Genomic DNA, 15,769 nt, shown 5'->3' on the forward strand with positions numbered 1-15,769 from the left:
ATATTAAATGTCTGATTTAGGGGATGCTTTTTCCTAATTTTGTACTGATGAAAGTAGAAATCTGAAAACTAATTTAATCAAAAGAAACAGGCTTTAATTTTGTTCTTGCCGTGCAATTTATTACATGTCAGTGCAGAAATGAAAAGAGTTTATGTTGTGCGCATTATTCTATGATTATAAATCACATTGTTTAAAGAGATTTTTTTTCATATTTCCATTGAAAAAATGTAGGGAAATAGTTACGTCTCTGTATTTGTTCTACTGTTTCTTAACCTGTCGTTAAAATGGACTAGGAAGAGACCTCTACAGAACTCTAACTAATTATTTAATTATTTTTAAATGTATACTATAGAATAATCAATATGTAGTTTCAGAAAAAATAAACAAGCTTGTTCATCAACCTTTAGGAGGGTGTGGCTGTTCACCTTGGATGGGGAATGTTATTATGTTTCTGTAATCTCCTGTCAAATCAAAAGCTCAGCAGCAGGATTAACAGAACTTCTGTGTGTGTCTCTAATACTTTTGACAAATAAATTTTATATGACCATCTAAATTCAAATATTCTTTATAAAGTTCCTGGAAATTTACTGGTTTTGTTAATAAAGAGGTTCTTTACACATATATATACACACATATATATATGTATGTTAAAGCCTCTCTTTTGCAAAAACAGCAAGAAACTGTAGTTTCCTGCTGGTGGAATTTGAGAGCATGTATCCTACTGTATACTCTAGCACAATCACTACAGTTTGTTTTTCTGACTGAATCTGATTAAATCTCAACTCAAGAATAGTAACCACAGAAAAGTATGGATAGAATTCCTCTGTACGAAAAACATGTTTCAGACAAGTCTGTTAAATACTTCGTACATGGTGTGGATCTATTATGGGAAAGCATTCAGACTAATGTCAATATTTGATTTGTATCATTGAGAAGCCAGGGAATATCATTATCTCATCCACCCCTTCCTCCCCTGCACTCCCCCCCTGGGTCCCCCCCGCCCCGTCCCAGAGCCTCCTAGGCCTCAGGAGTCAGAGGTAAGATAATTTTTTTATCTATCTAGCTAAAGAAAGGTCAGTTCTATATTTGGTAATTTATAGATGTTTGTTACTAAAGGATAATTTGTGAAGATTTTGTGCAGCATTTCTTAGTGAAAATTTGTTTGCATGCTATAATCTACAGATAATACTGTTTGATCTTATTAGTTTGATAAACTTAATCTAGTGTATGTTGCATATAGCATGTCTTAATTTGTTTTGAAAGGTAGATATGGATAGACCAAAGAGAATACAAATTAAGTCATAGATCTCCATCTGACTTTGCAAAAAAAGAGAAATATAGGGACGGAATCTTCATCCTAGTGTATTGAACAGACTACTTTTGGGAATTGTGGAGGAAATGCAGACATGGAGCTGTGTGTGATGGTATTGTAAGAATTGCTCTCCAGGCTAAGAGGTTGGCATTTTCACCTAGTGCAAATCAGCCCTCAGAATATGTGCTAGCATTTGTGTGCAGACAGAGTGCTAGAACATGGTTTAGGAAAAAGCCCTAGAAAGGAATGGATATGGGCCTTTTTGTAGACCAAAGGAGCAATAAGGTGCATTAGTGCTCTGGAAGGGGTGTTAGATTTCCTCACTGAAGACCTGTGCTGGTTCCTAGCAGAGAGGTGGATGTTCCTTTCAACCTGTTTTGAAGCATCTCTTGCTGACCACCATCAGAAGTATACTACTGGATTTGGCTGAGAAGAGAGAAAGAAGGCAAGAGACTGCCTCTAAATTTGGAGAGATGGATTTTCAGCTGAGTTGTAGGAAATTAATTGCATCAACCTGTTTCAACTGGTTTTTTATTTTTGAAAATTGGGAATGCCTCAAAAGCTTCTAGAGTAGTTCTTCGCAGAGCATGCAGTACCTGTTTGTTAGGGACTTTCTCTGGGATGTGATACAACTGGCTTTATGTCTGTACATCAAATCAGGTAGGGTGGGAGTTTGAAAAAGGTTGTAAGCACTGGGAAGGGTGAGTCTGTTTGGTCTGCCTCACTGGAAGCATGCAGCCTGCTGAATACTGACTATGATGGCGTTGATGTTGCTCTAGCACCTAAGTCCAATCCTGGGTGCACAAATAGGGAATTTTCTATATGAAAATTATAGAACAGATTATTTTACAAGAATATCTTCAGAGCTTTCAGATTTAATTTAGAGAAATAGTTGATCCCCAGACCTACTGTTTTTCTCACTTCTGTATTTCTGCATTAAACTGTATTTCTAATTGAAAACGTTTTTGTAAACTTGGCTTTCTCCAGCCAACATGTGGTTCCTCCAAAAGTGCAAATCCAGTGGTATCAAAATAGAGCCAGACAAAACTGCTGTGGCTGAATGAATGTGTCCTGTCTAGATAAGTGAGCAATACTACCCTTAGTCCTTATTCCAGGGGGTTGGCCACTTCTCCAAACACAATCCTACAAAAAATCTTTGACATTGTCTCAATAACCATATTAATTAGGCAGTTGAGTCCTTGCAGAATTCAGAATTCTGTCTATTTAAAATTGTGGATGATACAGTGTGTATTTTTGTTTTATAGAGGCTGACCTCATTCCTGAACTGAGTGAAGCTGCAGAATATGAGGTATAGCATTCATTTGTTTTTTAAGAGTGTATTTTTAATAAATACATTTCAACTACATTGAAATTATATCCTGTGAAAACTGACAAAACTATGTCACAAATGAGTGTATTTTCTGCATTTATGTATACTTATATATGCATGTATGTGCATACATAGCCTTTGAGCTATATTTCTCCCTAGATAACTCTGGAGATACCTCAGTATTTCTCTGGGGTTGGAGGTACATGGTGAAGTAAAGGATATCACTGAATATTCCTAAATATTTTTAAAATGGGGCATCAGTTTACAATCACCCTGCTGTGAAGTCTGACAGAATTGTTCATCAAAGAATCAAAGCTGCCATCCAGTGTTAGGCTTTTTAGTTAAAGAGAAGTTTGATTTCTCCTTACTTGTGATGGTGTTATCATGTAGTAAATTAAAGTAAGGGAGGACGATAGTGCTGAAGAGTGAGATTCAACTGTGTCTGTATCAGTGTGCTGTTGGTTTAACTGTCACTCAAAAATTCTTGGAGGTTCATTTGCTTCTTGAACTCAAGTGAGATTTTAAAGTAGAACTCTGTTTTACAAAATTTTTGATAAGATGATAACCTTTGGAGGTTTCATATTCAGTAACTAGGTCTCTGGTGTCACAGCAAGGAGAGATGTAAAAATGCCATGATTAAGTTTTTAACAGTCTCTAATACCAATCGTGTAACATAGACAGTTACTTCAGTAGGACAATTATCAAGTAATATCAAGTAATCCCACAGAATTTTTAATTTATAGTTTCAGTCTATGACCACAGTATTCTCACTGCATGACAAGTCCTTTTAGTTAAATAGCACAGCCTGTGCTTACCTATCTATTTACCTTCCCTTGCATTTGTGGACACTGAGTAACCAGTAGTACAGTCATTTCTCTGTTCTTATGTATCTAGATTATTATATTGTGTCTGTTTCGTGCCAGTGAACATCAACTGATTTTTACTTGAACCATGAAAGTTTAAAAGCTCATACACTGCCTTGCAGAAATAGAAACAAGGGCCTGTCCAGTCCAGCCCAGGTTTGAAGGCAATCAGTCATGGTGCTGCTGTCCCTACATTTTAGGTATTTAGTTCTTCAAATGAAATCCAAACCTGAGAGTGACATCTGAGGTACCTTATGTTGTGTGAGTGCATGAGGGGTTCCTGGTTCAAAGAGGGATTGCAGTGTGAAGCCCAGCTCTAGCCTAGTGGGTAAAGCCCTTGCTCTGGTGAGACTGGGTGAAGGCTCACAACTCCTGTTTGCTGAGTGCCTCAGTCAAAAACATACTCAGCAGCTCTTTATCTTGGACACATTCCTTCAAAGGCTGTTGATTTTTTACATTACTCTCCCTGCTGTGACCTGTTCAATGCAGGAATGGGAGATATATTCAACCTAAACTATAGTGGAAACTGAGGAGTTGTTAGATTGATGACTGTGCCTACCTCCTGTCTACTGGGTGTTTTCTCTCAGCATTATGCTTTTGAATAACAAACAGTGGCATTTCCACCACATCGCCAAGCCAGATCTTTAAAAAAACCAAAAGAACAAAGCTATTTTGCAAGAAGCCCTGTGCTGCTCTGTCTCTTAGGGCTGTGTGTGCCTGTCAAATCAGGTCCCTTCAGAAAATGAAAGTGTACCTCAATCTAGATGGCAGAGTTGGGCTGGGACAGGTTCGATTCTGGTGCAGCACTAGATGGGGACACAGCACAGAGCTGCAGGGACTGCTCTGTCTAAGTCAAAACAAAAATGCTTGCTGAGTGAGTTAGGTGCTTCAATGATAATATTTTTTTTATTTGGTGCAGGGAAAGCTCTAGAGGGGATGAAAAGATTTGACCTTAGATCCTCAAGTACTGCCTAAATGCTGATTGCATTCAGGCACATTTTGGTTTTTTTTCCTTTGGATATGTCCTTAAGAGGCAAAACTCTAACACAGATTTTGCACAAAGTCTTGTTATTCATTGTCATTCATATTCAGAAAACAAAGGGTGGTAACAGGACTAGGGCATATGGCTCACAACACTTGTGAAACTGACAGTCTTGATGAGGATCATGAACTCTTCCAGAATACTCTGACAATTCAGCAGAATTGTGGTCATAAATATATTTTACAAGTTCTGTTGTTATTATTAAAGTTTAATTTCCATCAGGATATTAGTGCAAACCTCTAAGGCATTCTGATAGCAAAACCATTTTTTCACTGCGCTGTATACAGTCTATGCTATATATTGCATATACAATTGCATTTTATTAGGAAAGAGTTAGAGCCTTCATAATAAAGTAATAAATACTGTGAGCAATTTTTGCCTCTCAAACACAATTTAAGTAACACAATGTTGAAGTAACACAGTGTGTGATGTTGGGACACAGCATTTTTCTGTTTTTATTGCAAATAAGTAATATTTTTCAAGATAAAAGAGGATACCTGTTTTTTGCAGTTAATACTTTTGTTTAAGACCAACAGTCTTCTCAAATGTTGTTTTGCTTTACCCCTCTTGATTTATTGATCCAGGAAAATGTATTATTACAGTTTAGTTTTCATTCATGTTCAGAATCTATAAACATTTTTAATTGTCTTCGGCTATGATATTTTTTTCAAAGGATGAAGTTGATGAAAAGGAAACAGAGGTGGATGAAGAAACTGCAGTGGTTCCTAGCACTGACAGTACAATGAACCAATTGAGGAGAGATTTTCAGGTGATTACATCCAGCTACAGTCAAGAAAAAATGGGAACAAAACCCAGTGAAGCCAAAACAAATAGATATCTAACAAGAGAAGAATTGCATGGTAAGGATAATGTTTTCAAAGCAGTTTATTATGCTACTTCTCCACCTATTGGTGAAAATTCTGAAGAGGAAGATCCTTTTTTGGAATCCCAAACAATTACTGGAATTCCTCCTCAACTCATTGACTCCACCAAAGGCAGAGAAGACGAGTTTATATATCTTTCTTCAGGCACCGAGCCAACAAGAATAACCACCTCTGGCCACAGTGACGAAGATTTCTTATTGCCTCCTTTTAAACCTCATCAGGAATCTGATGACTTTTGGAGTTCAGTTCCTACCACTTCTTCATCACAGCTGGTTACAGAGGAGGCCTCCCAAGAAGATGCCCTTCCTTCAGGAAGTCCAGATATCAGTGTGCATGATGTTCTTTCCCAAGGCTCCATTAGATATGTTTCAGAAGTCACAGCATCCTCAAGCTCCGATGAGCCTCCAAAGCATACTTCTTCCCCTGATGGAAATTTATGGTTTCATAATGCTACAGATCCAACGACTCAGTCTGTTGATACATCACCTAGCGGGCAATTGTCTCAGACCAGTTACACTGATGCTTATGTAGAGGGATTAAAGCCGACTGCAGTGCCCTATACAAGCAGCCCAGTGGTTTTACAAGACACCTCAGATGCGGATTTAGAGTTGCCACATTATTCTACCTTTGCTTTCTCCTCTGCTGAATTATCACCTCACTCTATCTCTTCAAGCTCTGGAGAATACGGTTCTGCTTCTGCTGCCAGTGAGGTACTCTCTCAGACAACTCAGCCAGTCTATAATGGTGAGATACCTCTTCAACCTTCCTACAGTAGTGAAGTGTTTCCTCTAGTCACCCCTTTATTGTTTGACTCTCAGATGCTCGACACTACCCCTGCTACATCAGATAGTGATGTGACCTTGCATGCTACACCTGTATTTCCCAGTGTTGATGTGTCATTTGAACCCACCCTGTCTTCCTATGATGATGTACCTTTGCTTACATTTTCCTCTGCTTCCTCCAGTAGTAAAATGTTTCACCGTTTGTATACAGTTTCTCAAATGTTTCCACAAAGTGCTACTCCAGCTGTTGCAAGCGATAAGGTGTCCCTGCATGCTTCTTTGACGTTGGCAGTGGGTGATCCATTAATACAGCCAAGCCTTGCTCAATTTGCTGATGTGGTGTCACATCAGACCACTCATGCTGCTTCGGAGACACTGATGTTTGGTCATAATAGAACTCACATATTTTCTCAAGTTGAACCATCCAGCAGTGATTTAAATATGCATGTACTATCTACAATGTCTGAACTTCCTTATGCTTTGTCTGGTAATGTGGGCTCCCTTCAAAGCTTTACTGTTTCCTATGACTCTGCAGAATTTGTGCATGATTCTGTTGACGTATTTCATCAAGATCCTTTATTTAGCAGCTATAACAATGTACTGGTGCATAAACCTTCTTCTGTAATATCACAAGCTGATACTTTGCTGCAGCCTACACGCTCTCTATCTAGTGACACGGATTGGTCTGAAGCATACTCTGGTAGTGAGTCCCTTTTGCCTGATACAGATACTTTGACAGTACTTAACGTTTCTTCCTCTGACTTTGTTGATGAGATACCATATGAATCATCCGGGTTTAGTGATGTTAATAAGATGCTTCAAAAAGGTGATGTTATATATGGAGATGAGAGAGAACTGAAAATTTCCTCTTCTTTAAGTGAAATGGCTTCCAGTGCTGAAAGTAAAGTGATACATGAACTTTCTACATCTGTTTCTAATGATGTTGTAATTGAGCAGAATATGTCTCTGCAAGAAAGCCCACTTCCTGTTTCTAGCACAAAGGGAATCCTTCCAGTTTCTCTTGCTTTTCCCACTACTAAGGTATTCGATCATGATATTAGTAAACTTACAGAAAAGCACCTTTCTGTTCAGCCTTTGCATGTTACAACTCCAGCCTTTGATGACACTTTGCTTAAACCTATGCTTAGTGCAAGCTCAGATCAAGCTCTCTCTGTCCCTGCTTATAGCAAAATGTTATCCTCGACTCAGCTGTACTTTTATGAGACCTCAGCAGCATTAAATAATGAAGCATTACTGCAGTCCTCCTTCCAATCTTCTGGCGATGGCACTCTGCTTAACACAGCTGCAGTTGTGCCTAGTGATCCCGTATTGGCTGAAAGCTCAAGGGTTCAAAAAGATAGTTCTACGTTTGACCAAATATTGCATCAAATGGCACCAGGTTCTGCTACAACTGAAAGCGAGCTGCATTCTACATCTGCACCTTCTGTTGCTGATATGATGTCAAACACTTTTAGTAAGCCCACAGCGTCACTTCAAGGTTTATCTTTTTCTTATGCAAGTGAGAGATACGTTTCATCCAATTTATTTAACAGTGAAGATGTTCAGAAGGTCATGCCTTCGTTGTACAGTAGCGATGCTTCATTCCAGCTGACCAGTTTAGAAAATACAAATGCCTTTCCGTCCCCAGCAGCGAATGCTGCAACAACTCCCTTCCTAACAGGTGACACATCATCACATGTAGCTACTCCTACAGACAGCCATATCTCTTCAAGTGTTTTTGAAAGAATTGAGGCTGACAGTGTCTCTTCGAGCTCCACACTTGGTTTTGATCCTGTTCATATGCCTGCAGTTGTTTCTGGTTCTGATGTGTCCGTTCATCACACTCTTCCTTTACCAAATACACTTATTTCAGTAACGGCTGTTCCTTCCAAAAGTGAGATCCCTGTAACTTTGAATAGGTTGCTGGTTCCTTCTGGAGAATCCTCTGGGTTGTCTCCCAGTGTCATGTCCAGTACTGATTTGTGGTCTTCTGTAGTTGAGGATGACTACGATGAATATGATGATGCCTTCCCTGTAAGTAACTGCATCTCATGCACCTCCCATAGAGAAGATCAGGATATGATAGTAGAGGATGAGAATACAAAGGTAAATAATAACAAGGATCAGAGTAACCTTATTATAAGTTCACATTCTGAGAAACCTGAAGAAGAGAAGTTTTCTACTGCTGCATCTGACAGTCAGATAAACCATGCCATGGACAGACGTAATTATACATCCATACCAACTTTGACAGCGAATGTGATACCTGAGAAGCACAACAACATGAAAACTTTGGAGAACCACATTCAGACCTCTAGTGTCCAATTGCAAAACACATCAGAATCTAAGTCTTGGGCTGTTCTGACAAGTGATGAAGAAAGTGGTTCTGGCCAAGGTACCTCAGATAGCCTTAATGATAATGAAACTTCAACAGATTTCAGTTTTCCTGACCACAATGAGAGAGACACTGAAGGGGCAGTTGAAGCAGGTAACTCAGAATTAACTCCTGGATCATCACAGTCATCAGCCTCATCTGTTACTAGTGATCACTCATCAGTATTCAACATCTCTGAGGCAGGTTAGTTATGGATAAGTCTAATGAATACCATGGGAAGCTGTGAGGGGATACTTTTGTACCATAGAGAATGAGAAGGTTTATCTACAGATAATAAAGGGAGAACATAACAGTGCCAATGGGTGTGATTAAGGAAGTATTGGGGAACAGGGTTTCATACTGAGCTGGCTATCTTGTGAATGCTACTTCTGGCTACTTAAAACTGCACCTGAAATATTTTTCAGTAAGATGATTGATGGTCTGCTTTTGGATAGATGCATACTGTCAGCAGAAGTTGAGTCATGCAATATCTGAAACCAGAATTGTTTCAGTGCTAATTTTTGCTTTTAGTTTTAAAGGTTTGAGAGGGACTTAGCTTCTCTGTTGAGTTCTTTGTACAGAGACTAGTGCTGGCCTTATGGAAATGCCACCAGAGGAAACCATGTCTCTGCCAGAGGAAACATGCCTCTGATATTCTCTTCTAAACTTACAGCAGCACATTTTTTTTGTGTTTTGTAAGAGGTTTAACAAGGAAGAAGATGCTGGTCTTATTCTGATTCATAAAAACATTCATTTTCACTCTGTATATACCACTTTCAGATTTGAATGAGATGCAGAATTTTTGTGCCAGATTTGCGTATTCCCAAAGTAAAGCCAAGATTCTCCTCTAGATGTTTATATTTAATGCTATTTTCTTATTTATTCCTCTTAAATTCAGTGAGAGTATTTGCAACCCATAATTCCAAGGATAAAGTCAGAAGTCAAAACTCATAACACATTTCCTCTGTATTTAAAAATGCACTGTGGAAAATCTGAAGTATTCAGGCACATAATTTTCATTCCTTCTTGTGCTAGAGAATTGAAAATCAAAGAATCAAGTCAAAAATAATCTATGATCTTTGAAAAAAAAAACAAACAACAAGGTTGAAATGGTATTTTAGAAAATAAATTGAACTTCTGTTATGTACTTGCATCATCTACAGAGGGCAGTATCATTCAACTAAACCCGTTAAGGAATGGCATTCACAAAGCATGGGAAGGTTTCAGCCCAGTTCTACAGATAAATACACCGTTGAATTACATTGAAATACAGGTTGTATTTCTCATGACCAACAGAATACTAATATGAAAAGGTGGTAAACTGACACTCGATATAGTTGGGGCTAGAACAATATGAAAAATAAAAAATAAAATTAAAAGAGAATAAAAAACATTGAAATTACTAAGAGTCCTAACAAGGTAGGTGTTACAAAACTGAATTAACAAGTGAATTAGTTCACTGGTAAGTAGTTACCACTTTGTGTAAAATGCATAACATTCCTTCAAAAATAAGCAAAAATAGCATTAGTATTTTAAAACCTATGTTATTAGTATGAATGAGTGTTGCCATAAGATAGTAGAGTTTACATAATGGGTGTCATTTGAATTTTTATCAGTAGTAACTCAAAAAGGATTATACAGTACTGGAGGAGGAGTACAACAGACTTAGTTTGTCTTCTAGATATTATTGAAAGACGCTCTACAGTATCATTTCATGTTCATTACTTTTTTTCCAGCACACGATGCCAAATACTGACTTTAAATAAGCTGAACATTCAATTTCAGCATGTCTAACATGGTCTCCTGTAAATCGAAGACATATTTGCTTAATTAAATTACAAAGAAATGCAGCAAACACAAAAATTAATCTCTCACCTGGGAACTTACTTATACATTGCAATGGATTTTGCAGAAATTGGTGAAATCTCTTTTCATTGTGACCATTACAGAAAAACATTGCCATTTAAACTTTTCCCAGTCTTGTAGCTGTTGATGCATAATTATGCTTGTTCTGAACTAGGATTTGCTCCATAAGACCCCTGTGACTACCCAAACTTTTCAACTTCTGTTGAAAAACTAAGACAAATTAATAGAAAGAAATATGCAAAGAATCCAAACACATCAGTTATTAGAAATCAAAGAAATCTGCTAAAGCTGAGACTGCCTTTTCAGCTGCCATCATTGGAGCGAATGAAGTAGGCAAGAAACCCTCTGTTACAGGAGAAGCCTGCACTTCATTCCCCATAGGAGGAGTCCTAATAGGATATGGTCATGAAGTTTGAAGGAGCACTGTCATCACACAGATAGGATTGGATTTTATGCTGTGAATTAGTCCAGAGTTGGATAAGCAAGTCTGACTGTTTCAAAGGGATCGTATTGTGCTCTCTCATGCATACACATAGTTTTTCTCTGGAATCAATAGGAAGCACCAATTTTAATCTACTCAACACAAACTTGGAGATTTTTCAGAAGCAACTTTGTGCCTTCAATTACTTTGCCCATTGAGCTGCAGAATTTAAAGAGAAGTGGTTTATATGGGTGTTAAAGAGTATTTTGAATTTAAACCAAGAAGACATCTGCAAAATTAGAGCCTAGACCTTTTTGCACAAAAAGTCCTGAAAGCCTCTAAACTCAAGAAAACAGAAGAAAATAGAGCTGCCTGGAAATCTGTACTGTGTGAAGCTATTTGTTTTTGACATCCTTATTTAGAGCATGTAATTTGCTGTCTTTTTTTTTCCCCAGATTCAACTCCATTCCTTCCTCTCTTTGTGTAAAATCTTTTCATTCATGTAGAATTGGTCTCTTGAAATCCCAATGGAGTGCAGATGTTTTCTGTACAGAAAAATTCTGCTCTTATACAGAAAATTCATTGCATTAGGACTGTTCGCAAAAGCAGAAAACATTCTAGGGGTTTAATTCTAAAAAGCACAAAAGTGCTTATTTCTGCATTTTCACTCAAATAATGCTCACAGTAAACTGCACAAATTGAAATAAGTCAGTTATTTTACATCAAAGTCACAACTTTGAAATACTTTCTTCTTGAGGTATGACCAAAGCTAAAAATAAAGTATTGGTGTTGTCCACCATTGTGTTTCCTTCTTTAATAAAATTGTAAAATATTTTGTTTTAATCTTCGCACAGATTCCCATGTCCAAATATTTCTGTCATCCAACAGTATATGGCTCACAGAAATATGAAACCAAAGCAATATCTAAATAATAATTTGAGCACCTGTAAAGATGGAGGTGGGAAATTTAAGTGTGGCTCCAGTATAGTTGAGAGAGGCAATTGGATTCAAAGGAAGCAGGATGTATCTATAAGGGCAGAATGGGCAATGGATAAAAATACAGAAAGCTAAACTGCAATACAGCGAGCACATAAAGACTTTTTCAAGATCATTTTTATATTAACCTATTGGCCAGAGAAGTGATTTGCACTATATGACTGACAGTTTAATATCAACTCCAATGCACATTCCAATATTATGTATTCAGATTTCTTAACTCGTTTGGCTTTCAGCTAATAAAACAGATTAAAATAAAAAAACTTTCTTCTGAATTTTAACAACAGTCTGCCATTCTTACAAAGAGAAGTTTCCACTGCTGGAGGGCTGAGTCACATAAGCTTGAACACTTTGCTTTGCCTTCTATCTGCTTATCTTCTGTAAGCTGGTTTGCAAATGTATAAACTTTCTGTGGTACATAGTAAAAAATAGAGGTAAGTGATATTTAATAGGCTCATTATAAGACACATTCACCTGTGCTGTGCATTTCTCAGAATTTAAACTTGGACTGTTTCAATTTTCTCTGACTGCAGAGGCAAGTAATATTAGCCATGAGTCTCGTATTGGTCTAGCTGAGAGTCTGGAATCAGAGAAGAAGACAGTTATACCACTTGTGGTCGTATCAGCCCTGACTTTTATCTGTCTAGTGATTCTTGTGGGTATTCTCATTTACTGGAGGTAAGTCGTATTTTGGTTGATCATTTTTTCAGTTCTAAAGAGGTATGATTTGAAAAATGTGATGGGCATTATTGAGCTGGTTTACAGGAGGGAGTCTGGATCAAGTCTCTTACCTTGCCTTCATATTGCTCAGTATCATAAAAATGACAAAATAAAGTGTTTCTGTCCAAAATACTCAGATGCAATTTTTTTTTTTTTTGCAGAGGGTTTAACCACTACAAATAGTTTATTCCCATATTGATAGACCTTAGTAAACAATAACTCATGACTGATGTCTAGAAACAGTGCACTGAGAAAAATAAGAGGGAGAAAAAAAATAGACATCATGGCATGGGACTATTTACTATCTTTCCAATCCTTTACCCATTAAAAAAGGTAGTTATCAATTTAGAATGAGAATCTATTGTCCTCAACAGGACTGTGTAAATAAGCAATTCATATGGCACTGTAGGAGTGTGCTGATGCTGTGTGGAAGACAGAAAGGGGGTAGTTTAATGATACTACAATAGTGTAACTGTTTGAAGATCACTTCCTGAGCAGCTCTTAGGATGCTTTGTGATTTAAAAGTCATTCTACTTTGTGATTCTGACAAGCTAAAATTAGCTCTGGTCTTTCAAAGCTTTAGTGGATAACTTTAGTGGATGTGTTTCATGTGCACATGTGCTCAGGTTTCCTCATGGATGTGTTTCTCTGTGACTTGATAAATTGGTAAGCCAGTAAAAAAAGAAAAAGTAGGATAAAGGGAATTGATGGTTATTAGAAGTCATTACAACATAATCAGTAAGAGCAAAAAACTGTGTCCACACTGTGAAATAAAACAGATCAGCTAGCATGGCACAGATCTCTTCCACAGCTGAAATTACTTCCTTCAGAGAGGATAAAAAGAGTGGCTGCATTCACATTGCTAACTGGGGATGGCCTCTGCCTTGTGCTAACCCCAAACTGTGTCTAGCATTGTGTGAAATACTGCAAGTTGGCCTGAACTAAAAATGCAACAGGAACCTTGTCAGCCACATGGCAGTATGTGGCAATGCTCAAGGCTTTGGCGCTCTCTCACTGGTTCTAGTTAAAGTCAGTCTTCCTAGAGACATGCCTGCTTGAGCTCTCAAAACCCTTGCACAGCCCTAAGACTTTCTCAAGTGTATAGATTGTCAGGGAGGAAATGCCACGGTGGGGCCGCAAGGGGGAAATAAATTGCAAAAACTTCTATTTCAGTGATTGTCAGGAACCTGATCCTGCTTCCACTGTGCTAACACATAAACTAGCAGCCAGGAACAGGACTTTGTTCTTACAGGGACTGTACAAAGAATTGGGAAGACAGGCCCAAAGATCTTCTTTCAGATGCCTCCAGAACCTGTTTTTCTTCTTCCTTCATCCCAAATAATCCTTAATCTAAAATGAAAAAAAAATGGTGAAGAACCATTACTTTTGGCCCTTTCCAAACTACTGACTACTGTAATCTCTAGGCTGTGATGTCAGGATTACGCTTACTGACTTTTCTTCTAGTCTTCTGGCACTAGTTTTCTGTCAGCCTATCAGGGTGTTGTCCCTCATGGGGACAGAACTCATTCCATCCCTGACCAGTCTAGGCTGGAGAAATTGAGTTCAAGCATCCTTTGTTCCAGGCAAGTGTACTAGTGAGTCAGACAGCCTTTGCCATGATTAAAGACACTTGATGATGAACCTTGAGAAAGATTTCTTCTGCTTTTCAAAGTAGTAGTTAATTGCCATAATAATTGCAAAAGTCATTTCTTAGTTTATGCTTAGTTGGATAACTCTATTCTCCATCCCTGGATTTCCAGCTAACCACCTGCATTCTGAGAATCGTTTTTTTGTCATTCATGTTATGCAACATGATTGTTCATATTCAACTTCCAAAGGGTTTCATCCCTGATGCTGAGCAGTATTTGAAATCTCTTCTATTTGCTAAAAAAGGCCATGCATTTAAAGACCCAGATTGTACAATGCAGTTCTAGTAATCCTACACGTTACAAGCTTGTTTTTGTCAAATAACATTGTGTTCATTTTGTACTCTTTCTCTGGGAATGAACAATTCAGTAAAACAGGTCTTTCAAAATGAAACAAAAATCCCGTTAGCAAGAATATCTTCTTGCCTTGAGTCTAATCTTTTCTGTATTTCTTGTGTACTACAAAATAAAATACGGAGCTCTTTTATTGTTAATCCTCAAAATTCTCTTGGCATTATGATAACACCAGTAACTGTTTCTTATTTCAGGGGAATGCAACATAAAGACTATGCATCGTAGATAGGACTTTACAGCCCTCTTTCAAAGATGCCAAAACATTCACCTCTTATTAAAGACTGGAAAAAAATCAGAATATTTTCATTTCTATGTAGATTTCATTAAGCCTGGAAAATATTAGTAGAAACTCTGTAAGATTTTTCTAATGGATTTAGTTTGTTTTGAAATAATTGCTTTTAGATGTTAATGTTTCTTTTTATATTGCACTTTTTTCCCCTAATTTTGGTCGATTATTTTCACTTATTAAAGTTCATAAAAACATTTAGATTTACAAGAAGTTATTCTATATTTCTTTTGCAGTGGTAGTCCAGAAAAACCATTGGTCTATCTCAGCTGGTCACATGAATGAATAATGCTTTGGTTGTTCCCACTATTAGCTCCTTCTTAGAATATTCAAAAGGTGTGTTATTTGGTTTAAAACCAAATAGCCACCAAGAGCAACAAGTTCCAGTCTCTCAAGGTTAAAGAAAGACAAAATTATTTATTTCTTCACTTTAATGATTTCTATCAGAAAAATAATTCTGTACCATCTGTTGTTTGGGTTTTGGTTTTGGGTTTTTTTAAATGAAATTGTTAATCAGCGCTTGAGGAAATTCCTCAATCTCTTCACTATCTCATTAGGCACAATTTAAATCTTTTTTTGATAGATATTTATTTCTCTGACAGGGATTAAAACTTCTAATGGCAATATTGTCTAAAGATTGAATAATTACCAGTAGGAAAATACACAATTTTAACTACTCTGGTTTTGTGTATCTTTTTTAATTCAAGCAATTTTCAAGCAATGTAATTTTCCTTTCATTTCTTCAGCATGATTAAGATTACAGTGGAATAAACAAGGAGATTCTTTGCCCTGTTTAGTGGCCTTGCTGTCCAGATAGACTTTTTAAAATAGCTTTAGAGAGAATTTTCTGTCCACATCTAGAGTCTATCCATTTCTTTCATTTTTTGTCTACT

The 15,769-nt window shown here is 37.3% G+C and overlaps 1 protein-coding gene across 7 annotated transcripts in view; it reads left to right on the forward strand.

The window, feature by feature from the left end:
- Window positions 1-15,769, forward strand: part of PTPRZ1 (protein tyrosine phosphatase receptor type Z1) — a 129,293-nt gene that overhangs the window by 89,761 nt on the left and 23,763 nt on the right. For 5 of the 7 annotated variants that reach the window (XM_030961041.1, XM_030961044.1, XM_030961042.1 and 2 more), the window contains exons 11-13: window positions 2,578-2,621; window positions 5,221-8,791; window positions 12,404-12,548. In XM_030961041.1, coding sequence (XP_030816901.1) covers window positions 2,578-2,621; window positions 5,221-8,791; window positions 12,404-12,548 — 3,760 coding nt within the window. The remainder of the gene's footprint in view (window positions 1-2,577; window positions 2,622-5,220; window positions 8,792-12,403; window positions 12,549-15,769) is intronic. The other 2 variants (XM_030961045.1, XM_030961049.1) reach the window with 2 other exon arrangements.

The sequence above is a fragment of the Camarhynchus parvulus genome, chromosome 1A (assembly GCF_901933205.1).
Source record: "Camarhynchus parvulus chromosome 1A, STF_HiC, whole genome shotgun sequence".
Lineage (NCBI taxonomy): Eukaryota > Metazoa > Chordata > Aves > Passeriformes > Thraupidae > Camarhynchus > Camarhynchus parvulus.